Source organism: Urocampus carinirostris, chromosome 8 (genome assembly GCF_059441175.1).
Source record: "Urocampus carinirostris isolate Australia breed hairy pipefish chromosome 8, RoL_Ucar_1.0, whole genome shotgun sequence".
In the NCBI taxonomy this organism is placed as follows: domain Eukaryota; kingdom Metazoa; phylum Chordata; class Actinopteri; order Syngnathiformes; family Syngnathidae; genus Urocampus; species Urocampus carinirostris.
The window spans coordinates 36,057,577-36,084,439 of record NC_142356.1 but is presented as its reverse complement, the minus strand read 5'-3'; the positions used below and the strand labels follow the sequence as shown (position 1 = coordinate 36,084,439).

Here is a 26,863-nt window from a genome sequence, read left to right as displayed (position 1 = left end):
AATGTCACATAATAATTGTCGATATAGGGATTAAAGTAACAAAAACAACTTGAAGAGCCGTTTGGGACCCGAAAGTGCTTTTTCTAAAAATAGTCGGAATTCCCATCTCTTCAACTAAACTCTGTTCACAGACGTCACCGCGATGTTTTATATTTGCTCAGAAAAATTCAAATTCTTTGGCATGCAACAACTTCTGTTTTAAGTAAGGGAAATATTTACTTTCCCTGGTAACTATTTAAATTTAATATTGGGTAATCCGGTTACTTACTCTGTTAAGAAGTGAGTCGTCTCCAGGACTGGACCTTTGGCCATTTTTTTTAGCCCAATAGGGCCCCGACTCCAAATAGTTGCCCACCCCTGACATAGGGGCATCAAGTATTTCTTATTATTTACCACTAGGAGGCGACCAAGTGTCTGGTTATTTTTTTAGGTTTATTTTTCGGACGTCATCTCCATCACGTCTGCGAGCAGGGAGTGCGAGAGAGAGTGATCGGCTCAAAACCTCAAAAGAAAACCTGAAAAGCCTTCGTCCAGTTGTCAGTTGCTGCTAAAGGGGCAAAATGTTCTGCAGGAGACTTTTCCAGAGACTCGGCCCGGTGGCTCATAGGGTCTTCAACCCCAATTTCAGAAAAGGTGAGTCGGCCGAGTTTGACATCAGCTTGCACTTGTTGCACTCAAACGGGCTAAATACTGTAAGTGTGGACTTTTGGACGATTTCGTTAGTTTGTCGTATAAAATAGTGAAAATTCCACGTTTTTATGGGAACAAGAACACTTATTATTATATTCACGCTCCCATATAATGCACATGGAACATAAAGTACTTGTGTTTGGTTTAGAAATCCCAATGCAAAGAAAATATTTATTTGACTCGGGTTTAAAAACGTTAAGTGATATTTTTGATGATATATTCTTTCTTGTAATTTGTTGTCTTTTACTACACATGCTGTATATCAGTGTTTCTCAACCTTTTTTTGGGCCAAGGATCACTTTTTTCATAAAAAAAATATCGAGGCACAGTCAGTCAAAAATAATTTAAAGCTATTTGCTGGCAGAAGTTTTGAGGTTTTTTGTTTTTACCTTAAATGATCATGTTGCCTAAATTGTCAGTACAAATCTTTTCTTATCGTTTTTGCCACCATGGAACAGGTTAATGCTGTATTTTTAAATATTACAATATTTACGGCCTGTTTTTAAAGTTTTACTACCGGTACATATATTTTTATCTAATTTTTCTAGAAAAATATAAAAAGTATAACTTTAAATGAGGAGGCCTATCCGACTGTGGGAAAAAAATGTTATATTATGTTCTAACTTGTTTCTGTTTGTGTTAGTGAAATAAGAAAATAAGATGTATAATTATGTGCAAGGTTTTTTATTTTGATGTATTCCTTATTTCTATGCAGATGAACTTTAAAAAACAGCTTCAACAAGTAAAATAAGTTATTAAATACATTTTTGTGTAGTAGGGCGGCACTGCAGCTGAGTGGTTAGCGTGTCCGCGGCACAGTTTTGAGGTTATGGGTTTAAATCCAGCCACCATCCTCCCTGTGCGGGGTTTGCATGTTCACCCTGTGCTTGCATTGGTTTCCCCTGGTTTCCTACCATATTCCTAAAACATGCATGTCAGATTAATTAGCCGCTCCAAATTGTCCCCAAGTGTGAATGAGCAAGTGAGTTATCGGTCTCTCTGTGCCCTGCAACTGGGTGGCAACCAGTTCAGGGTGTCCCCTGCCCACTGCCCGAAGATGGCTGGGATGGGCTCCAGCACCGCCACGACGTTACTGAGGATAAGCGGTGCAGATCATGAATGGATGGATTTTCCTTTACTACCTCATAGGCAGATTATTAGTATATTAAAACTGTGTTACAGTGCCACCCACTGATATAGTTGAATGTTGAAGTTACTGTACTTGACTGGTTACTGGTAGAAACCAAATGTATTGAATAATGGCATGCTTTTTTGCAAAGATAAAATTGGGCAATTTCCTAAAGTTGAAAAACACTGCTATGTATCTCTGGTTGCCCCGGGGGTATATGTGAGCACATGATTTTAAAAAAGCATTTATTGTTAAATCATTTAACAGTCATAAAATGTGCTATTAGTTCAGGAAACTAGAAAGTAGTGTACATTAAAGTATCTTCAGGAAACTGTTCATTTTTAATCACAAGTTAATAACTTGTTTTTTAGAACGACCCCTAAGTAGGATGTGTAATTGTGAGTAGTAATATTAATAAGTAATTATCATTAGTATTAGATTATGAAAACTTGTAATATCACTCCTCGTCGGCTAGACGATCTGCCATATATTTAAGAACACTTTTTATACTTGAAGCTCTTTTTTTTACAGTGTTTCAATATGATTTCTTCAAAACTATACATTTTGGAGTTTTTAACTGTTTAAACTTAAATAATGTTTTGTCATATATTTAAACTCCTAAGTTTAATAAATAGGATTAGAATAGATATATACTGTACGTACTTACTATATCTAAGTAAGTCCCATGAAAAAAAGAGCTCCACTTATAGAGGTACTTAGCCGCACAACATGTACATCACAATCCCCAAAAATAAAAGACCAGCTGCTATAATAAATACATTTCAAGTGCACCAAAGGAAGAATAATTACATAATAACTACATGAAATAAATGTTTACTGCGTGACAATAATACTGAAAGATTGCATGCAAACTCATACTGTGCATGCAAACCAAAGAGGATTTAGGGCTTCTATTTCCACAATGCTTTGTCTTTTCACGCATCCTTGCTCGGATCATCATTTCCTCTGAGCTTTGAGCATGTGGAATTCAGCCGAAGGGAAAACTGCCTCCATTGCTTTGTATTTTTAATTTCCTGAGTAAGGCCCTCATGTGGCTGTCTGGCGACCAAACCAGTTCTGTCTTTAAATACATTTTATATGAAGTTTTAGGGTATTCTGTATCTGTTCAGTGATTGATCAATGATTTAAAAATGTTGCTGACCTAAATAGCAAAACATTGTATGCATTGGGAATTGCACCCTGGTCACAGAGGTTAGAATACCGAAATCCATCCATCCATCCATCCATCCATCCATCCATCCATCCATCCATCCATCCATCCATCCATCCATCCATCCATCCATCCATCCATCCATCCATCCATCCATTATCTGCACCGCTTATCCTCAGTAGGGTCGCGGGGATGTTGGAGCCCATCCCAGCTATCTTCGGGCAGTGGGCAGAAGACACCCTGAACTGGTTGCCAGACAGTCGCAGGGCACACAGGGGACAGACAATTTGCTCGCTCATTCAAACCTAGGGACAATTTGGACGGGCTAATTAACCTGACATGCATGTTTTTGGAATGTGGAAGGAAACCGGAGTGCCTGGAGGAAACCCACGCAAGCACAGGGAGAACATGCAAACTCCAAACAGGAGGTTCGATCTCATGAACTCAGAACTGTGCCACACACCTGCTAACCACTGCGCCGCCGTGCTGCCCCTACTGAAACTACAATATTTGAAATGGCATTACATTTTATCACACCATTTTCACAGTCCCAGAATGGAGAGAAAAAAAATGTTGTCCTGAAAGACATAAATCCAGTGCCGTGAAAAAGTATTTCCCCCTTACCTAAATTCTTATCACTCACAAAGATTTCAGATCATCAAACAAAATTCAATTTTACACAGAGACAACCCAAAGGGATACAAAGTACAGTTTTCAAATGTTGATCTAATTGTTTAAGGCACATAAAGGTCATTGCCCCCCTTGTTAAAAAAACTTTCACTAACCATAGTTTTGGGAAAGCTGAGTTATAATCCACCCAAAATTCAATGCCACCACTTGTGTTGAATCAAGAAAACACTTGAGCTTTCAGAACAAGAAATAAATGCAAATGTGGGAACCCAGTAACCTGATTTTCAACATTAACAAGAAAAAAAAGTAACCACTATAACCTTTGCTCACTAACTCATTCACTCTTCCTTCTAAGAGAACTTTTACATTGCAATGCAAAAATGTGAACATGTCAATGAGGATCTCGTTGAGGATCCTCTTAGTCATGAATCTGATAGCTGCTTGCTGTGGCGTAAATATTGTTTCTTTCTCATCGTGAAGCTTGTCATTGTTTGCAGTTTTCTATTGAGATAAGAACGTAAAGTATGAATATTATTATGGCACAATATACAAGGATACAATAATCACTCAGACTTTGCCAGAAAAGTAAAACTTGTTGCTTAATCCTAAACTTATTAACACCGTTGTGTGCAAGTTGAGCTTTTTTATATAAAGCACAGTTAAACACTGCTTAAGCCTCATTTGGGCGCATGTTTATGATAATATTGTATAGATTAGCTGATTTTTTTTTCATGTGTTTGGTGCAAATAATTTGTTGTTCCCTTTTATTAATTAGTGATTGGTACTGTTTATTTTGCTGTGCCCAAGTAAACTTCATTATTTCATTTAACTGAAATAAAAAGTATCTCGCTCACACACACGCACTCACTCACTATTAAGGTAACAAACGTTAGCACATCAAGCGAGCGACCAGAGACTAACATTACGTTGCTTCTCTTAATCACTCACACTTTGCCAGAAAATTAAGAAATTAAAACTTGATGCTCAATCTTACCACCATTGTGTGAAAGTTTTTTTTTATATGAAGCACAGTTAAACACTGCTTAAGGTCATTTAACTGAAATAAAGAGTATCTCCAACACACGCACACGCACACACATACGCGCAGTCATTAATCAGCTAAAAAGCAAACGCTAACGTCAGTTAGTTCCCAGAGACGTCCACACTTAAAAACGCAAACAACAAACAAATAAAAACAAACAATGCTGTGGCTTACCCAGCTACTGAGCTCCCTTCATCCTTGTTGGTTTGGTTCTGATTGCTGCCTTACCATTGTGGTGCTCCCGTACCATATCACTTTTGAGTTGAATTTACCATAACCTTTGGAAATAGTGCCTTAGTTTGCACTCGACCTCGTTCTGTTTCCGCCACGTGCTGAGTGACGCATCAATTGCACGACATAACAAATAGATGAACTAATTTGTTGCCAACGTTTTTAATCATCCCTTTAAATCAATTTTATCGATTCATTGTTGCAGCTCTAAAAATAACCTAAAAAAATTCAAGGAACTGCAGGCCTCACTAGCCTCAGTTAAGGTCAGTGTTCATGACTCCACTGTAAGAAAGAAACTGTCAAAAAATGGCATCCATGGGAGAATTCCCAGGCGAAAACCACTGCTGTCACAAAAGAACACAAAGAGTGGTCTCATGTTTTCCAAAACGATTTTTGATCATCCTCAAGACTTTTCGAGAAACATTCTGTGGACTGAAGAGTCAAAAATTTAACTTTTCGGAAGGAGTGCAACCCGTTACATCTCGCGTAAAAATTAAATCATGATGGTGGCAGTGTGATTGTTTGGGGCTGCTTTGCTGTCTCAGGACCTGGACAACTTGCTGTGGTTGACTGAATAATTCATTCTGGTGTTTACCAAAAGATCCAGAAGGAGAACACCTGGCCATCAGTTCATGCCCTCAAACTCAAACACTTTTGGATCATGCAGGAGGACCATGATCAAAACACACCAGCAAGTCCCCCCCCTGAATGTTTAAAAAAAAAAAACAAGGCTCTGGAGTGGCCAAATCAAATAGAATGTCAGGACCGAATTGAAGACAGGACCCACTTGCGTGCGTTTCTCTTAGTTTTATCTGGAAGAAGGGAAAGAATAGTACACACGATCCGTAGATCGCTGGTCGTGGGGAGCAGCTTGGTCAGATGTGGAAGTGGTATTTCCGTGGTGAGCAAAGGCAGTGTCGAGAGCGGGAAAAACAGATCTGTGGCCGGGACGGGGGAGCAAAAATCGTAGTCAAGTTCAGAAAAAGGGTCGAAGCCGGGAAACAGACGGGAATCAGAACAGGCGAGAGTCAGGGTCGAAAGGCTTGCCTAGCGTGAGCTGAGGTTCGCAGACGGACTGACAACCGGTGACAGGAAGACGGGGGGTTTAAAAAGTGACAGGCAGCCAATCAGCGTCCAAGTCAATTGGCGCCAAAGGAGCAGACTCAGGTACCCTCCATCAGTAATCATGACATAGTAAGATTTAAATCAAATCGAGATGGTGTGACCTTCATGCTAGAAAACTCTTCAATATGGCAAGATGAAACAATAGATAGATAGATAGATAGATAGATACTTTGTTCATCCCCGAGGGGAAATTCACATTTCCAGCAGCATCCCTGAGCTGAGAACAATCGAGAACAATCGAAAATAACACGGGAGCTGCTGGAGTGGCTGCCATTCGTGACGGCGCCGGAAGAAAAGATTCAATTTGAATCATTTACAAACAAACAAACAATTGAATCATGTACAAACAAACAAACAAAATATTCATGTTTTAATAAGTGGAGTGTTAATAAAATATTTCTGATACTGATATAACCAGATAAAACTAATTTTAAGTTACCTGTCCAAATGAATTTTGAGTGTGCAAAAATTCCTCCACGGCATTTTAAAATCTCATTCTCAATTATCGAAAACCTTTGATTTGTGTTATTGCTGCCAAGGGAGGACCAACTCGCTATTAGGTTAAGGGGACAATTACTTTTTTACATAGGGCGAGATAAGTCTGGATTATTTGGGGACCTTTAGAAATGGAATAAACATTTCAAAACTTAATTTTGTGTTTCCCTGGGTTGTCTCTGTGTGATATTAAAATTGGTTTAATGATCTGTAAAGTTTGTGAGGTATAAATATGATAAAAACACAGAAATCAGGAAGTGGCAATTGCTTTTTCAAAGCACTGTAAATGCAAAGTTGACTCATCATCATATTCACCAAAGAGAAGTTTCTTTTGTCGTGCATTTGTATCTTTCAGGACGACTTATTGTTTTCTCCATTCTCTTACATTCATCTGTGGCACAGTGAGGCAAAACAGTGTTAAAATAAGATCAAATATAATGTCTTTTCGTATGTCATCTATAACACTGGTGGTCTAGTGGTTAGGTTTCAGGGTTTTCACTCATCCTTTCAATGCAAAAGTTTGCGATTTTTCGACCAATTGTTGCACTAATGTACACCATAAGTGTGTAAAACGTGCAACGGTTATTCTTAAATACGGTATCTCTTTCTGTAGTTTTAATTTAATGAGCCTTATATTCTAGACAAAAAAAACTGTTTCCTGAGCGTGCACCTTATATTCGGTGAGCCCTATGGTGTGGAAAATACTGTTTTTATAACTGATATTTTGTCGCTGTCGTGAAAAAAAAAAACAGCATTTTCTTTTTTTTTGGGGGACTTTTATTGAATGTTTAAGATTCAATGACAAAGACATGACAGTGACAAAATATTATTCAGGAGTGCTCATCGTGACATTTATTCACCGTTTCACGTGCCATCTTGTCCGCTTTGATCTACCGTGCGTGTTCGTTTTAACAGGCCTGAACCTTGCAAGTCAGATTAACTGATTACCTTTATAAATAACTTGTACTTGGCCTTGCAGTGCTGCAGCGTCATGGCATTAGAAACAGGGCGACTCCTGAATTAGCGGCTCTGCCTTCAAAAGAAGGCAGTTTGTTTTGGTCCTGTGCACCGACTCTTAGGAACACTCTAAATACATTTGGGTTAAAACAAAGCAAGTTTGGGTCAAAACGGACTAACCCAATACTTGGGTTGGTCTGACACAATGTTTTTTATTCTTTTGGAGAAACAAGCCCCAGAAAATGGTGTAATGTGTTTGTCCAAGAATTGTATCTTTGTTTAAAATAACAAAATTGATTATTTTATTACTTAACACTCTGGGTTATTTTGAAAAGACCAACCCAGGTAATTGGATTGTTTTTGTAATGCCAGAAAAATGGGTCAAATTGACCCAAGTACTGTGGATTAGTCTCCTTTTTTGACCACAATGTCTTAAGAGTGAATGTTTTAATTTACAACTCATATGTAGTAGAAGGGAGACAAGAGGGGAAAATACAATTGATAGTTAATAAAGTGAAAGAAAAATGCAATTGTTAGTTACGGTTCATAAAATTATTGTAACAGTGCCACCATTTGCCCCTGTTTTTGGAGTAAAATGTTGTGACGTCTGTGTTGTTGTCAGAAATAGAGCTGCAGCTGAGTTGGGTACAGTTGTTTGATGCTATTTTTGAGGGAACTGTCAGAAGAAGCATTACAACAATCAACTCTACTGCAGATCAAAGTCTGGATAAGCTTAGCCTGATCTGCTTGGTGAGTTTTCTGTTGATTGAAAATGGGGCTGCTCAATTGGTTCAAAACAATGTTTATATTTTATTTTATTTTTTTACTACACTTGAACAAACAACATTCAGTCAGACCGATTTTCACACAATGGAAATATTAACAAACAAAATTATATATACAATAGTATAAAAAGAGAAGGAAAACAGGAACACAACTGAATGAAATCATAAAAAGTAGAATAAGAATCGTCTTTATTGTCATTGATAATAACATAGTGAACATTTTTTGCAATGAAATTAGACGGGGCGCTCCAGGATAAACATGTAATAAAGACATAAAAAGAAAAAAAAGGTCGTCGTTAAAGCCTGGATACGTTGTACCTATAGTGCAATAGAAAATAATGTGTATGAGTAAATACAAACAAATAAATGCAATGTAATCCTCTTTTCTTATTACTCAATTCAATAGATTAGAAAAACTTGTTAACTTCAAAACTTATGTACTTGTATTTGAAATGTACATGTATGTTTGCATTACTTTCCGAACAAAACATATACATTGACAAAGCAAGTAATAATTTTCTAAAAGTATAACAGGATATCATGTTTAGTTTTACATTTTGTTACATTTTTAAAACCTTTCTTAAACAACTAGCCCTTCAAGATGTCCATACTGTGTTTACTAACAGCAAACCTTTTATCATATATTGTTTATATGCTTTGGATGTTTAGATGCAAGCAGTAGTCAGATTATGATCAAAAGTGTTACTGATATTTGGGTCATATACTTAGTGCAACTGCAAATTGTTCGATTTAAAGTGTTTGGTACGTCAGTTAATAATCAGATTAACCGTATATTTATACTCATTCGAGTGATCCGACTTCTTGTGAGCGCCACTGCGCACGCTCAGCTTCACAATCCGCGTCTGTTGTTGTTGGTGGTGCTTTAAAGAATGTTACTTGCTAAATTTGTCTTACTGTCTCAAAAAGCCTCAAGTGTATTGGTTAATTTATCCGAAACTTTTCCATTTTGTGTTATGTTCCTAAGGCGAAAATGCCGCAGTTGTATCCATCCATATATATAGTGCAAATCCAAGCTTCCAGCACGCCACATACAAACAAAACTTGTAAAGACACAAGATGCAGCAATGGAGCACACTTTTGAAGTGGAGAGGCAAGAAACAGGGTACTTTGTTGATAGTGGAAAGTTATAAAAATGAAATAATTTTTGATTTAATGTCAAAAGTTAGAAGCGAAAATGACGTCAATTTGCGTAGTTGGATTATTTGCAAACGCAATGTATACAAGGTTGTTGTTTGTCACTAGTCATGTAAATAAATCATTCAGATTGTTTCAAAAATCTAAATTCTGATCTGTGTCGGACTGTTTTTTTGCAAATAAACGAATCCAATGACACTGCTGTAAGTGCAGAGGTGGAGTGTAGGACAGGCCAGGCTTGAACAAATACTGGGGGCTCTGCTACATAGTATGGAGCAATAATAAAGAATGGTCTAGCCGTATCACTCAAGCCGTGTCCCAACCTTCCATCCAAATACAATAGTTGAATGTGGCAAGCAATCTTCTTATGCAAGAATGACGTCAAAAAGGAAAACATAAAAATTATCAGTCGTAGACATAGGCCTACTGCTTTTTTTCCCAAGTGCTTTTAAAACATTTACTGAATTGTCCGTGTCAGAGTTTAATGCATCTTTAGTACTTATATTGTACACACAATTGATACATGCCATACAATTTTCTGGGTATATTTAATCAAAATAACACCCAATGGCGGCCCGTGGATTTTACACTTGAGACTTTAGCAGCAGTCTAAACTAGTTATGTGTCGATCGTGAAAGAACCGGCATTATGAGCCAACTCTTGGAAGTATATTTCCTTGGTCTCTTCAAGTTTAACGGACGTTTAGACAATCGCTTTGGTGCATTACCACCCCCTAGCCAATCATTGCTTTTTTTATATACTGGTGACGTTTCTCAACACCCACGAGCAGGCGCTTAGACGCCAACTCGAGATTTAATTGGCTAAACCAACAGCTTTCCCTAAGACTGATGTTATATTACAAGGCCTTCATGATTTTTTGTGAAGGCCTCTGGATAGATTCCCGAGTGTAGCAACAATGAATGGCCAAAAAGTGATTGTTAAATGCTTGAATACAAACGCTTAATCTGGGAGCAGCGCAGCTAATAAGAAGCAATGAAGGGAAGCCAACAGAAAATTAGAAATTATGTTTTAATTATACAGCACAGCTTTCTCAATAACTTATGTTATGGGACACGGCCTTTAGGATGATTTGCTAAGGCCTTGGGGGAGACATTTCTGAGTGGTTTGGATATTGGATGGATGGATGGAAAAAATCCAAACATCAGTTCTGTAAAATTTCAGCCATGGTTTGGGTATTTATTTCAAGGGGAAGGATTAAAAAGAAGAAAAAGAAATATATTCTTGGTAAGTTGACCTGTATTGAATTCTTATCTATTACTACTATTAATTTATTAACCAACTTTTGTGTGTTTTATTTTGTATGTCAAAATATACTGTTAAAGCGTTTGCTATATTTTTAATTCGAGATTTTTCTTTGTGGTGGCACAGTGGATGGGTGGTTAGAGCACAGCCCCATGGTGCAGAGGTCCAGGGATCAATTCCAGCAACTGTAGCCTTCCCATATGGAGTTTGCATGTTCTCTCTGTGCACTCCGGTTTCTTCCCACATTCCATAAACATGCATGTCAGGTTAATTGGCCGGTTAAAATTGTGCCTAGGTGTGGATGAGTGAGTGAGTTCTCTGTCTCTGTGTGCTCTGCGACCGTCTGACAACCAGGTCAGTGTGTCCCCTACCCACATCCTGAAGATGGCAGGAATGGGCTCCAGCACCCTGCGTCTATAGTGAGGATAAGCGGCGCAGAAAATGGGTGCATGGATTTTTTTTGGAAGAAAAGTTTTGACCCTGATTGGTCAATAAAAAAGAGCCTGGTAGAACGTCTGATTCCTGGGATAATAAATCATGTATACGCTTGGTTCTGTGAGTCGTTGTTAATTAAATGAATAAAAAATTCAATTCAAAATCATATAAAGCAAAGATAAAAAATATTTTACAACCAAATTGTGTTATTTTTTATCAAGCTTGATGAGACATAGGGGATATTGTGCCAGCGGCAAGTTCACTTGACAATGGACCTTAGAGTGGAACAACTAGATCCGTTATTGTAGCGTACTGTCAGGATCCCCTAGAGGGCGCAAACCGGGTTTGGAACTGGACACACCTGTGATGCTCATTATCCTCAACCTTTATAATGGCAGTTTAGACATCACACGGGGTCGGGTAATTGCGACTTCTATCCTGTCTTCTGTTATCATTTCGGGTTTGTTTTTTTGGGCACTTTGTCACGGTCGCCATGGCTACCAGTCTGCCGCGCCCCCGAACTCAGCTGCAGCAGATCAGCTGATTGCTGGTCTGCTATTTAAGGCTGGATTTTGGGTTTGGCGGGCGCTGGCTCATTATATATATCCACATTCCCGGTCTGTTATGCTTGTCCTGTTTTAGTTTAAAACTTTGTCCGTTCTGTTATGCCTTGTCCTGTTTAGTTGAGTTGGAAGAATCAACTGTTTGTTTTGTCACGTCCCAGAGTTTTGGACAACTTTTATTTTTGTGAATAAAAGTTTTTGGATCGTTACGCAATTGAGTTCTCCCTTCCTGCCTCCTGCCTCCGTTCTGGTCCGGTCACCCCTTCCCTCCACCTCGCCTCGTGACAGAATGAGCCAGCCAACATTTGAACTCAGCGAACGATCCCTGCGCGATTTGGGGAGAGCTGGAGGACGCCGTTTGGCAAGCAGAGGTAACCTTCCCTGCCCGTTCGAACCACGGCCCCGCCCGTCGTGGCCATTGCTGTGCCTCGAATGGGGTCCCGGGAAGAATTGACGCCTGCCTGTTCGACTCTCATGCCTGCCTGCCCGACTCCCGTGCCGATTGCCTGCTATTCCGTCTCCCCTGCGTGCCAGTCCGACTCCGACTCCGCTGCCTGCCAGTCCGACTCCGCTGCCTGCCAGTCCGACTCCGCTGCCTGCCAGTCCGACTCCGCTGCCTGCCATTCCGACTCCGCTGCCTGCCAGTCCGACTCCGCTGCCTGCCAGTCCGACTCCGCTGCCTGCCAGTCCGACTCTGCTGCTCCTGTTTTGCCGGTTCCGATTCTGACTCGCCTGTTTTGCCGGTTCCGATTCTGACTCGCCTGTTTTGCCGGTTCCGATTCTGACTCGCCTGTTTTGCCGGTTCCGATTCTGACTCGCCTGTTTTGCCGGTTCTGATTCCGTCTGTCCTCTGTGTTTGCCGGTTCTGATTCCGTCTGTCCTCTGTGTTTGCCGGTTCTGATTCCGTCTGTCCTCTGTGTTTGCCGGTTCTGGTTCCGTCTGTCCTCTGTGTTTGCCGGTTCTGGTTCCGTCTGTCCTCTGGGTTTGCCGGTTCTGATTCCCTGCCTGTCCTCGTGTTTGCCGGTTCTGATTCCCTGTCTGTCCTCGTGTTTGCCGGTTCTGATTCCCTGTCTGTCCTCGTGTTCGCCGGGTCTGATTCTCTGTCTGTCCTCGTGTTTGCCGGTCCAGTTTGCCTGCCGGCCCCCCCCAACCCTGCCGAGCGTCGAACCATTCCGGGGCGTGAGGTAGTATTTATTTTATTTTTTTTCCTTTTTTGGGGACCTCAGGAGCTGTCCCTTAAAGGGGGGGCTCTGTCACGGTCGCCATGGCTACCAGTCTGCCGCGCCCCCGAACTCAGCTGCAGCAGATCAGCTGATTGCTGGTCTGCTATTTAAGGCTGGATTTTGGGTTTGGCGGGCGCTGGCTCATTATATATATCCACATTCCCGGTCTGTTATGCTTGTCCTGTTTTAGTTTAAAACTTTGTCCGTTCTGTTATGCCTTGTCCTGTTTAGTTGAGTTGGAAGAATCAACTGTTTGTTTTGTCACGTCCCAGAGTTTTGGACAACTTTTATTTTTGTGAATAAAAGTTTTTGGATCGTTACGCAATTGAGTTCTCCCTTCCTGCCTCCTGCCTCCGTTCTGGTCCGGTCACCCCTTCCCTCCACCTCGCCTCGTGACACACTTTCGTAGTTGTTTTGAGACCTGGGTTGTTTTTGTTTGCTGATCCTGGTTTTGTCAATTAATACTATCCTTCGTTGAGCACACCTGCCTCCATTCCGGCTTTCCTGCATTTGCGTCGAACTCTGCAAACATGACACTTCTATAAGTTGATCAACGTCTCTCCCTTTTGTTGTAATGTATAAGTGTAACGTTAAATCGATCTTAAAAATTAGCGGACATTCATAAATTGAGCTACATCAAGCAGCTATTTAGTCAAAAACACAATCACTATGCCTTGATTTAAAAAAACAACAACTGAACTTTAGGGTTATCATTCATTACTTTTATTGGAAGTCTATGAAATATAGACTCTCTGTATTTCAATAACGTGCAGTGAAGTTGGTGTCTGGTGAGGCACAGTCAGATTTACAAATAAATGAACCTAAATCTTATCCATCTCATGACTGGCAGAGCGATAACACATTATATGAACTGCAGCATGAAGAAAAAAAACTATTGTCTCTCGTTAATTTGTAATTAAAGTCAGTGTGCTGCTCCTTTTGAATAAAAGCATCAATTGATAGGTAATCCTCTATTGTGAAAAAAAAGAGGAGAAAAGTGACTGGAGTGCTTGACATGCTGTTACCTTGCTAATACTTATTCTATTGTTGTCTATTATTAGTCTCACTATTGCCCTCTGCCATGATGCAAGATAATTGCAGGCCTCGCTCTATATGCAGAGCCTCAGCACAACAATACTTTACATAGTAATCGTATTAATAATATTCTGAATAAATTATAAAAGTTTAAAAAAGAAAATCACAAATTGTGAACCTAAATGATAAAGAACGGAACATTGAATACACATAACACTCAAATATTTTTTTAATTTTCTATTTCCGAAATGAGAGCTGAGGCATCGCCTCACCGGCCTCCCCTGACTTCACATTACTGAGGTATTTGGTTATTACACGTATCAATTACACATATCAAAAGGAATGTTGGCATTCAAGCAGTAAATGAGAGAAGTTTGGGCGGAGGATGTTTTTATTTTGGGCTTCTTCCGCATGCACCCATGACAATCTTCTAAACAGTAGCAAATCTTTACAAGCCACGGATGGCCGCCTGTAACCTCACCTATGTTGCCAAATAAAAAGCTTGCCTCATCTTCTTCTTCATTAAGAGACAATTTAATCACATTGAGTCACATCTCTTGTTGTTTTTGAAGTTGACCTAAAAAGGGCGAGTCGATGTTACTTGTGTGGTCTGCCGGATATTTAATTTAAGGGATTGTTTGGTGTTTAGCTTGGCTGTTGCAAAATCTTTCCATCTCCTTAGCTCCAAATGAGCAGCCTCGCATTGTGTAACGGCATTAAAGAAGGAGGACACGTTGATGTTATCGCTAGGCAATTAACTTTTGCACCATGAAGCTCTTCAGTTTTTGTTTTTTTTTCCCTCCCAAATACTTCATTTTCACTTCTGTGTGTGACACCCCTTGAAAGAAAGCATAACATTGTAGATCATTGACATGTTATGGATTTCCTTTTCTCTATGTTTGTGTGCAGCACCCATGCGGCACATGGCCTTGGGGGTCCCTGGTGGCTCCACAAACATGACTTACTTTGTTTTGTGTGGAGGAGGCCTCACTGCTGCAGTTGTCTATGTAAGTATCTGAGTTTTGTGTGTGCAATTGTTTCAAACAGGACCTATTGAAGAGGTGCTGTGGATTTTTTGCCCACTAGATGTCGCTATATTGTGTAATGCAACCAATAACGAGCACTTAAAAAGCAAGAAGAAGAATACAGACTATGCAAACCCAAAATGACCCAATGCACCATTTTATTTATTTTTTATTTTTTTTGCTCAGCCTTTTTTAGATTTTTGGGTACCCGCAGAAGCGTATCTGGTTTGTAACCTAAGATATTCATTTATCTCGGGTTTTGGCTCTCTCTGCTGTTCTCCTTGCAAGTTCAAACTACATTGATGTCTTATGTCCTTATTTTAAATGTCTACTAAACTTTAAACAAATTTTTTTTTTCATTTGTAACCTCATTTTATTGCCCTCTCTTTTAGGCATACAAGACCGTCATTGGTGATAGTGAACGCTATGAAGACAGACTAGCCAAAATGGGCTCCATGGCTACAGGTCAGCAACCATTAACTTTTTTTTAACTTATGCCCCTCCTGTCCTGTCATAAACACATATAAATGAATTCTTCCTATTCTGGCTGCACCACCTAAATAAATTTGCAGCATTAGATAGATAGATAGATAGATAGATACTTTGTTCATCCCCGAAGGGAAATTCACATTTCCAGCAGCATCCCTGAGCTGAGAACAATCGAGAACAATCGAAAATAACACGGGAGCTGCTGGAGTGGCTGCCATTCGTGACGGCGCCGGAAGAAAAGATTCAATTTGAATCATTTACAAACAAACAAACAATTGAATCATGTACAAACAAACAAACAAAATATTCATGTTTCAATAAGTGGAGTGTTAATAAAATATTTCTGATACTGATATAACCAGATAAAACTAATTTTAAGTTACCTGTCCAAATGAATGTTGTGCCATCTCACCTTTCCCACTCATTAGTCACCTTTAATAGCATGTAATTAGCCATTTTGTTTTTAATTGACTGTAAATTACTTTAGAGCCTTTATTCTTGCAAATGCGAAGAAACCAAAATATAGTCACCGTAGATAGAGTTTAAATGATGTTTTCTGTTAATATCTTGTAGTATGGTAGCTGGTTTTTCATAAAGCTGGATTTTGTTTCAAATTTGAAACTTCAAATACGTATGTAACCTCGAAAAGAATTGGAGGAAACCAAGGTCAGGTAGTTGCTTATAGTCTTACAAAAAGATGCACACATTTTAACCCTGTAGCCTAGTTTATTAAACAAAAATAAAACTTTTTCTTTGACATGGCAGAGTAGATATGTCAAGTCAAGTCATGTTTAGAAGTAGTCTCAAAGGGCTGCACAGACCACAGATTATTACAAACCACAGACTATTATTACACCATACCCTGATCTAAAACCTACATAAGGGCAAGGAAAAACTCAAAAACCTCAACAAGTGGAAAATGAAGAAACCTTGAGAAGGGACCGCACATGAGGTAATCCCCTTTCCCCTTCCAGGATGACCAGGGTGCAATGGATGTTGTAATAACAATTAATACGCATATATCGTCAACAGGAATTATAGGTCATTCATAAACTATAGAATAGAAGTGTGTTTTAAGCCTAGATTTAAACAGTTCGGCTGAAGTTGTAGATCAAATCTCAACGGGCACAGCATTCCACAACATCGGGGCCCGAATGGAGAACGCCCCCGAACCTGCTGTTCCCTTCTTGGGATCACTAGTAGACCAGCATTATTAGAACGAAGGCTCCGGACCGGAACATAGGGGGAAATTAAATCTGAAATATATGAGGGAGCAAGTCCTTGCATGATTTTGTATAATACCAACAGAACCTTAAAATCAAATCTTAAGCTAACAGGGAGCATATGCAGGTTATCTAAAATCGGGGTAATGTGATCAAACTTTTTCGTCTTAGTTAAAAGCCTGGCTGCAGCATTTCATACCAGCTGCATTAATTTGGGACTTCGGGAGACCGGAGAGTAGTGCATTACGGTAATTGAGACGGGAGGTAACAAACGTTATGTTCCCTAATGCTTCACATTAGGAACCCATTAAGAATCCAATATTGTTTTAGACACACCAATTGTTCACTGTTTCAATTTTCAACAAACTCTAGGACGTCTTGTGTTCAAGCTCAAGTTTTATTTGTTTGAAGTGGAGAAGCAAAAACTCTTATTTAGATTTACAAGGCTGCCCATTTATCTCATATTGACTGGTTTCCTCCTTAGTCTGATAAAAGCCCATTGGATCCTTATTTAAAACAATTATGAACATAAAGTAAAATATTCTCACAAAATTACTTTTCATGAATCCGTAGATCATTCATTTGATTGTTTGCCGAATTGGTTTTCTTAAAGACATTTTTTATTTTCTCCTCTTTATTCAAATATTGACATTTTAGACTAATAGAAAATAAGAGTTAAATATGACCTTATTATTATTTTACTTAATTTATTTACTTAATTTATTTTATTTACTTATTCTCTGATTTTGTTCCTCTTTACTTAAGCAGCCATTTTTGTTCCCTTGAAAATTGTTAACTTTGTCTGTTAAACATTACAAAGTTAAAACTGTCATGCCAATTTGGTTTGTAATGATACAGTTTTAAATAAAATATTTTTTTAAAAATGTAGGATAACTTTTTTATATAAAATGGTGTTGGCACCCTTTGTCCAACTAAAGTGGTATTACAACTCTTGGCGTCACAACGGAAATGTGTGCACTCTTAATTGCATTGATTTAACCTACTAAATCACTTATAAATCCCTTTATTGAACGAATCGAGGATTTAATTAATTGCCAACCGTTATAATAATCGATTACATCAGTTAGTTGTTGCAGCCCTAAAAATAAAAATATAGTGAACATATAAAAGTAATTGAAAAATAATCCAAACATTTTTTAACATTTTTTTTATTTTTATGAAGACGCACACCACAAACTATCATCCGTGTGTCAGAGACCCACGCTGTAGGATAACATATTCTTTATCCAAGTTTCCAACTGAGACATAAAATATTCTCATTCTGTTTTTTTTTGTCAACAATAAAACTAAAGCGTCCTCAGCCGAGATGGCAATTGTGGCAGCTGAACCTGCCCCAGTACAAGAGCCAGAAGCCCCTGTTGAAGCTGTGGCGGAGTCCTCCGCTGCACCTGCAGAACCTGTCCCAGACAGTCCCGAAGAGCCCGTTGTCGGGGAGGCAGCACCCAAAGAAGAATTTGGGGTGGTCTCTGAGCTCATTACCACTGAAGATGTTGCCCAGACGATCACTGCGGAGAAAGCTGCACCAGTTGTGGCTGAAGAACCTGCAACCTTTGTGGAGACCACTGAGGAGATCCCTGCAGAAACTCCCCCAAATGCTGGTACAACCATAATGAATGAGACCCCCTTTCCTAGCACCCCTGCCAATGAAGAGACTGTTCCCTCTTCAGATGTATGTGTTTAGAGAACTTACAGTGCCTCCAAGATCAGTGTCCTCCTCTTGATTCCCAGAAAAGATTTTTTTTGTTTGTTTTGTTTTTTTCCTTAAGTATTAAGCGACCATTAAAGGGACATTGTGTATTTTTCTTTTGCCTGTGAAAAGTGAGTGGTAAAAAATACTTCATTTATTTAAAAAGAAAATATTGATTGGAATAAAAAGCAAAAATTCATTAACTTTCATATAAACATTGTATTTTATTGATTGGTTAGGCAATTTGTTTTTATTTTACATAAACTAAGAGTCTCCGAGAGCAGGGGTAAGCAACAGGCAATATATATATATATATATATATATATATATATATATATATATATATATATATATATATATATATATATATATATATATACAGTGCATCCGGAAAGTATTCACAGCGCTTCACTTTTTCCACATTTTGTTATGTTACAGCCTCATTCCAAATTGTATAAATGTAATCTCTTATCTCAAAATTCTACACAAAATACTCCATTATGACAATGTGAAAAAGTTTTTTTTTCACTTTTTTGAATTTATTAAAAATAGAAAACTAAGAAATCACATTTACATAAGTATTCACAGCCTTTGCTTAGTACTTTGTTGATCCACCTTTGGCAGCAAATACAGCCTCAAGTCTTTTTGAATATGATCCCACAAGTTTATCACACCTATCTTTAGGCAGTTTTGCCCATTCTTCTTTGCAATAAGTCTCAAGCTCAATCAGGTTGGGTGGGAGACGGTTGTGCACAGCCATTTTCAGATCTCTCAAGAGATGTTTGATCGGATTCAAGTCTGGACTCTGGCTGGGCCACTCCAGGACATTCACGGAGTGGTTCTGAAGCCAATCTTTTGAGATCTTCGCTGTGTGCTTTGGGTCGTTGTCCTGCTGAAAAATGAACCTTCGCCCCAGCCTGGGGTCAAGAGCGCTCTGGAGCAGGTTTTCATCCAGGATATCTCTATATATTGCTGCATTCATTTTTCCTTCTATCCTGACTAGTCTGCCAGTTCCTGCTGCTGAAAAACATCCCCACAGCATGATGCTGCCACCACCATGCTTCACTGTAGGGATGGTATTGGCCTGGTGATGAGCCGTGCCTGGTTTCCTCCAAACATGGCGCTTGGCATTCACACCAAAGAGTTCAATCTTTGTCTCATCAGACCAGAGAATATTTTTTCTCATGGTCTGAGAGTTATTCAGGTGCTTTTTGGCAAATTCCAGACGGGCTTCCATGTTCCTTTTACTAAGGAGTGGCTTTCGTCTGGCCAATCTACCATACAGGCCTGATTGGTGGATTGCTGCAGAGATGGTTGTCCTTCTGGAAGGCTCTACTCTCTCCACAGAGGAACGCTGGAGCTCTGACAGAGTGACCATCGGGTTCTTGGTCACCTCCCTGACTAATGCCCTTCTTCCCCGATCGCTCAGTTTAGAAGGCCGGCCAGGTCTAGGAAGAGTCCTGGTGGTTCCAAATGTCTTCTATTTACGAATAATGGAGGCCACTGTGCTCATTGGGACCTTCAAAGCAGCAGAAATTTTTCTGTATCCTTCCCCAGATTTGTGCCTAAAGACAATCCTGTCTCGCAGGTCTACAGACAGTTCTTTTGACTTCATGCTTGGTGTTTTTGCTCTGACATGCACACTCAACTGTGGGACCTTATATAGACAGGTGTATGCTTTTCCAAATCATGTCAAATCAACTGAATTTACTACAGGTGGACTCCAATTAGGCTGTAGAAAGATCTCAATGATGATCAGTGGAAAAAAGATGCACCTGAGCTCAATTTTGAGCTTCATGGCAAAGGCTTTGAATACTTATGTAAATGTGATTTCTTAGTTTTCTATTTTTAATCAATTCAAAAAATTTAAAAAAAAAATAACTTTTTCACATTGTCATAATGGAGTATTTTGTGTAGAATTTTGAGATAAGAGATGAAATTAATACAATTTGGAATGAGGCTGTAACATAACAAAATGTGGAAAAAGTGAAGCGCTGTGTGTGAATACTTTCCTGATGCACTGTATATGTATATATATATATATATATATATATTTACATAGTATATGTTTTATGGTTAATTGGCCGGTCCAAATTGTCCCTAGGTGTGAATGACCGAGTGAGTTTTCTATCTCTGTGTGCCCTGTGACTGGCTGACAGCCAGTTCAGGGTGTCCCCTCCTCATTGCCCTAAAAGAGCTGGGATGGGCTCCAGCACTCCCGCGACCCTAGTGAGGATATGCAGCTCTTTTTTATGAGACTTTTATACAGCTTTTATTTTTTGTTGCTCCAATGATATGTTTTTTCCTTTTTGGTCCAATATGGTTCTTTCAACATTTTGGGTTGCCAAACCCCTACCTAGCGGAACCTGCTAAGAAAGTCTGCAATTTTGCTGCTTAGGGTACCCAAAAACAAAACAAAAACATGTGGAAGGGTGGGCAAAAAATAAGAAGAAAAATAATGAACTTTGGTCACTTTAAGTCTCCAGGGTTAGTATTCTCAGTTGTGGCTTGTAGCACTCGTTTTGGGTTGCACTACACAATACTGCAACTTCAAGTGGTTAACTATTACACAGTGTCCCTTTTTTGTGACCTTTAAAGTTCTTGACCTGAAAAACACGTAATTATTCTTTTCTGCTTAATAAATTTTTGTTGTGACCCTGTCCTCCCACCCTGTTTGTGCTTAAGTTTGGTATTTAAAAAAACATTTTGTTCTGTTGCAAGATAGTTTTGATTCTTCAGTAATGTTATTACTAAAAATACAATTAAATATAATATTCATATTTTTCTTGATAATCAGTTTAAATTATAGTACAGTTGGCATGTTATTTTTCATTGCATTTTTTTATTTCATAAGAAAAAGTAAATAATGGTAAATAAGAAGACCAAATCTTAATATCAACATTATTTTAAGTATTATTTATCTTATTTAAAAGTTTGACACATGTGCACTTAATATGAGCAAAATTACCCTCCAAAACTAGATTTAATTTTTCCAGTGCACATTTTTTCTCCGTTTCACGTTGGGACCATCATCAAATAATCCCTGTTTTGTGGCCTTTGTTTTCAAGATTCGTGAGTAATATTATATTTATTTATCTGAGTTTTTTTCTTCGTAATCCATTAATTTCTCTCTGAACTCAGACAGTTTTAAAGTGATAGTGAATATAAAAATGTTTACAAAGATTTCAAATACTGCTCTGCAGCCTAATAATTTTTACGTTAATATATTTGTCATACAACATGTTTTCTGTAAAAATGAAAATAAAATGACCTGTAATCCGCCATATTAGATACATTTGCTAATTTTAAAGAATATTTTTTTCAAATTTTCAGAGAAAAGGGTAAAAAGTTAATCAAATAAGAAAGAGTACAAATTAGGTTTGAATAAAAGAAAACGTTAAAAAGTTAAAAAGGCGGAACTGCTTTTTATCAAATAGAAATAGAAGTATTATTGGGCAAATTCCTTTATTTCATATATATATATATATATATATATATATATATATATATATATATATATATATATATATATATATATATATATATATATATATATATATATATATATATATATATATATATATATATATATATATATATATAGATAGATATATAGATAGATATATATATACAGTGGCTTGTGAAACTATTTGGCCCCCTTGAACTTTGTCACCTTTTGCCACATTTCAAACAAAGATATAAAACTAATTTCTTGTGAAGAATCAACAATAAGTGGGACACAATCATGAAGTGGAACACACTTTATTGGATATTTTAAACTTTTTTAACAAATAAAAAACAAATAAGTGGGTGTGCAAAATTATTCAGCTCCTTTACTTTTAGTGCAGCAAACTCTGTCCAGAAGTTTAGTGGGGATCTCTGAATGATTCAATGTTGATCTAAATGACTAACGATGAAAAATGGATCCACCCGTGTGTAATCAAGTTTCTGTATAAATGCACCTGCACTGTGATAGACTGTTTAAAGCGCCAGAGAGCATCATGAAGAACGAGGAACACACTGGGCAGGTCCGAGATACTGTTGTGGAGAAGTTTAAAGCTGGATTTGGATACAAAAAGATTTCTTAAGCTTTAAGCTTTTCAGCTCATACAAGGAGAAAACTGATCAGAGATGCAGCCAAGAGGCCCATGACCACTCGGGATGAACTGCAGAGGTCTACAGCTGAGGTGGGAGAATCTGTCCATAGGACAACAATCAGTTGTATACTGCGCAAATCTGGCCTTTATGGAAGAGTGGCAAAAAGGAAGTCATTTCTTAAAGATATCCATAAAAAGTGTAATTTAAGGTTTGCCACGAGACACACCAAACATGTGGAAGAAGGTGCTCTGGTCAGATGAGACCAAAATTGAACTTTTTGGCAACAATGCAAGATGTTATGTTTGCCGTAAAAGCAGCACAGCTCATCACCCTCAACACACCATCCCCACAGTCAAACATGGTGCTGGCAGCATCATGGTTTGGGCCTGCTTTTATTAGGAACATGGTTAAAAATGGGAAGAAGGATGGAGCCAAATACAGGACCATTCTGGAAGAAAACCTGATGGAGTCCGCAAAAGACCTGAGACTGGGACGGAGAATTGTCTTCAGACAAGACAATGATCCAAAACATAAAGCAAAAGCTACAATGCAATGGTTCACCAAAAATGTTGGAATGGCCAGGTCAAAGTCCAGACCTCAATCCAATTGATAATCTGTGGAAGGAACTGAAAACTGCTGTTCACAAACGCTTTCCATCCAACCTCACTGAGCTCAAGTTGTTTCTCAAGGAGGAATGGGCAAAAAGTTTTATTTTTTTTATTTGTTAAAAAAGTTTAAAATACTGTATCCAATAAAGGGTTCCACTTCATGATTGTGACCCACTTATTGTTGATTTTCACAAGAAAGTCCAGTTCTATATATGTTTGAAGTCTGAAATATGACAGAAGGTCACAAAGTTCAAGGGGGCCAAATAGTTTGGCAAGCCACTGTATATATATATATATATATATATATATATTTATGTATGTATAATGCTCAATTTCTTTTTAAATGGCTCACATTTTGTTCTTCAGAGCCTGTCACAGATCTTCTCACAGCTGTAAAAATTCTAGCCGGCTCCACAGTCGAAATTGCCGCTGCTTCCGTTGGGGAGTCGAGTTTGGTAAGAGCTGTCCGCCACTTCGAAGAAGATGGTAAAGGTTTGGATTCAATTTTGGAAACGGCACAACCTGAGGCCATTGAGAAAACCGAAGATATTACCACCAAGGAATCTTCAAATGAAACTGATGCTGTCATCAAAGAAGAGGAGTTGGAGGTTGTTAGCAGTGATGAGGATGCTGTAATAGAAGTTAAGGTATCCGCGGAACAGATTACAGGAGAAGCTTCCACACCAGCTCGTGAAGGAGACAAGGAAGGGCCTGGTGATGAATCTGCACCTTTCGGCCCTGCTGAAGAGGACGTGGGAGGGATACCTGCTGAAGATCAGAATACAGATCCTGATCCAGAGGAGAACGTCACACCTGAAGAAGATTCTGAGGCAAGCAACACTGCTAAAACTGCAGAGGATGAAGAACCACCTCCAGCTGAGACGCTTGAAGAAGATGCTGATGACGCTTCAACAGAAGAGGAATGTGCTAGTCGGCATCCAGAAGCTGAAGATGGGTCAGAAATGGATACGGCACCACCTACTGAAACAAATTCAAACTGCCACCAAGATTCAGTGGAACAGATGATCATACCTGCTGGTGATCAGACATCTGAAATCCTTGAGGATGTTGATGATCAGATTAATGAAAGCAAGGAAGCAGAATCACCTGCAGGAACAACAAGTAAGCAAATTCTGTCTGCATAGGCAAATGAGAAAATATTAATAACAATTCAATAAAGCCCTCTCCGTGTTTTTAAACAAGTGTGACGTAACCTAGCTGCGTGTACATTGATGAGGCAGAACGGAATGCATGTCAGTTTACAGTTAATAAACAGAAACGGGGAATATATGTAACGACGGTGCGCAATCAGGATACGGAAGAAATATAAATGTCTTCCGTTACGGAAAAAAGACGTAATCAAATAACACGAATATTTTGTAAAAATAAGCATTACTTTGCAGGATTACAATTTTATCTAAAATCATTTTTATGTTGCACACTACAGGGGATAATATTGAAGTTTTAACTATTTTTAGTCATTTCCTCGTTTGCGATAGCTTTGATTACATACGCCTCTCTCTGCCGTCTCTTTTATTACGCACACATGCCTGGCAGCAACCCCTACCCTCCTCCTGCGGAGCTGCCCAAGGTGACTGACTACAAAACATGACTACCTGTATATGAGACTAGAGATACAAAAGGAGATGGCAAGAAGTCCCATAATGTGTTGAAAATTTAGAAGCTGAATAAATTGTGTGTTTAATGCAATACTAGGTTTTTGATGTGTCATTATTGTGAACTAAAACAAATATAACAAAGCATTACCCGCTTTGTGAAAGAGTTAAATGTGAACACCTTTTTATTGGACAACAAGCAACTACCTGATTTTGCTTTCCTCTATTTCTTTTTCAAGGTTACAATGTGCATTCAGCTTAAACAAAATGAAGTAATTTGATTTATACAGGTACTATAATCCAGTTACATTACTTTAACATTATATCATTCGATTAAGTTACTGATTACATATTTCAACAGGTAATTAATAACTATCGAATTACATATTTAAAGTTACCCTCCCATCCCTGCTAATAATATAGTTACACTAACTAGGGCATTTGGCATTCAAGTACTAAACCAGGTCTAAACCAGATCGTTACAATAACTTCTCTGATATAAAATGGATACCACAAATGCAGATTGTCAATATGATGTCCACGGTCCAGCCAGCTATTCTGATAGCCTGCAGCCAGATGTGGCCTGCAGGCTTGTTTCTTGCTTCCTCTTGGAAATGAAAAAAAAAAAAAAAAAAACGCGTTCCTTAAAATTACGATTAGTGCACCTGTACACACAACCGCTGGGCATGTTGTTTTTGTGAAATGTGACTCTAAAAACGCTACACAAAATATAAAATCTTCTCGCTCCATTCAAACTCCTACTCTTGCTCCCACTGTTTTTGGTGACCTATGAGCAGGCATCCTGTGGTGATCCGGTGATTATTTATTTGAATAGAAAAACATTCACAGCTGAGTTAAAAAATAGTCAAATTAATGTAGTTGGACATTTCTATTATTTTCTCTGAATGTAACAACAGTTCCTATTTTTTGTACGTGTTCCAGGTCCAGAGGAAGTAGTGGTGTTGACAAGCCAGTCATGAACCGACAGTAGTGTGCCTTCCATGTCACTCACTCAACAGGCTGTCGGTCAAATCCGGGAGAAGAAAGAAAACATAAAAATATATACATACATTTAGGAATATATCATTCAGGTGTGTGCTTTAGAATATTCAAATAAACGTTGATCTTTTTACCTAAAATGTAACGAAATGAGTGTTCAAACCAGGGGTTGGCAACTATTTGGAGTCCCACTGGGTTAAGAAAATTAGGCCAAGGGGCCAATCCTGGAGATCTATACAATTGTTTCCATATAAATATTCATACATTTGGACATCTACATGCTATATTTTTTATATTTGTTTTTAAAAATATTTGTTTCACTGAATTGGCTTTAAAATGCTCAAAATTAAAGCAAAATAGTATATTGGGTCCTTGTTTTAAGCACTAAATTTGATATTTAGTTTTGTAATATAATTGTAGTTGTATTTTTTAGTATTGTATTATTTCTGCTGTTGGATTTTGTATTATTTCTGTAGTATAACTCTAGTTTTATTTTTGTAGTATTTCTGTAATATTTTGTAGGGTTTTTTTTCATGGTTAAATTGTGTAGTATATCCGTAGTAATTTGTAGTATTACTGTAGTTGTATCTTTGTAGTAATTCTGTCATAATATTTCTGTAGAAGTAGTTTTTGTATTATAGTATTACTGTCGTGGCATTTCTGTAGTATTTCTGAAGGATTTCTGTAGTAGTATATTTGTAGTATTTCTTTAATATTTTTGTAACGTTACTGCATTTGCCCCGCGACCCTACTGCGGGTAGGCGGTGCAGATAATGGATGGATGAATGGATTACTGCATTTATTATTTTTATTTTTTTTGGTAGTATTTGTGTTGTAATAATTCTGTTCTAGCATTTTTTTTCATAGTTTTACGGTAGTAGTATTTCTAAAAGTCTTTTTTTTTTTAAATTAAATTTGTTTTTTGTTTTGTCTTATGTGCAATAGATTATAATTACTAGATAGAAAAGAAATCGAAATTTATTCACAGCGCTTCATTTGCAGCGGATTTCTCTTCTAAACACATATCAACAACATTTGTCTATTAATTTTTTTCAAAGAAAACAATTTGGGGAGAGAAAGAGAGAGAGAGAGAGAGAGGGGGGGGGGGGATAGGGAGAGAGAGAGAGAGAAAGAGAGAGAGAAAAAAATTCTAGGAATTATTACTGTA

General features: G+C 38.2%; 1 protein-coding gene across 1 annotated transcript; it reads left to right on the top strand.

Moving 5' to 3' along the window:
- Positions 1-458: 458 nt before the first annotated feature.
- mgarpb (mitochondria localized glutamic acid rich protein b) lies at positions 459-26,721 on the top strand. The gene is made up of 6 exons (XM_088342547.1): positions 459-633; positions 14,839-14,936; positions 15,347-15,419; positions 17,980-18,285; positions 23,447-24,202; positions 25,639-26,721. The coding sequence occupies exons 1-6, from the start codon at positions 561-563 to the stop codon at positions 25,674-25,676; spliced, it is 1,344 nt and encodes a 447-aa protein (XP_088198673.1). The 5' UTR covers positions 459-560; the 3' UTR covers positions 25,677-26,721.
- The last annotated feature ends 142 nt before the right edge of the window (positions 26,722-26,863 follow it).

Excerpts from the sequence above, each read along its gene's own strand:
- mgarpb (XM_088342547.1), top strand. The coding sequence starts at position 561 with ATGTTCTGCAGGAGACTTTTCCAGAGACTCGGCCCGGTGGCTCATAGG. Across the intron at positions 634-14,838 it reads CAACCCCAATTTCAGAAAAG|CACCCATGCGGCACATGGCC; the intron begins GTGAGTCGGCCG and ends GTTTGTGTGCAG. Across the intron at positions 14,937-15,346 it reads TCACTGCTGCAGTTGTCTAT|GCATACAAGACCGTCATTGG; the intron begins GTAAGTATCTGA and ends CCTCTCTTTTAG.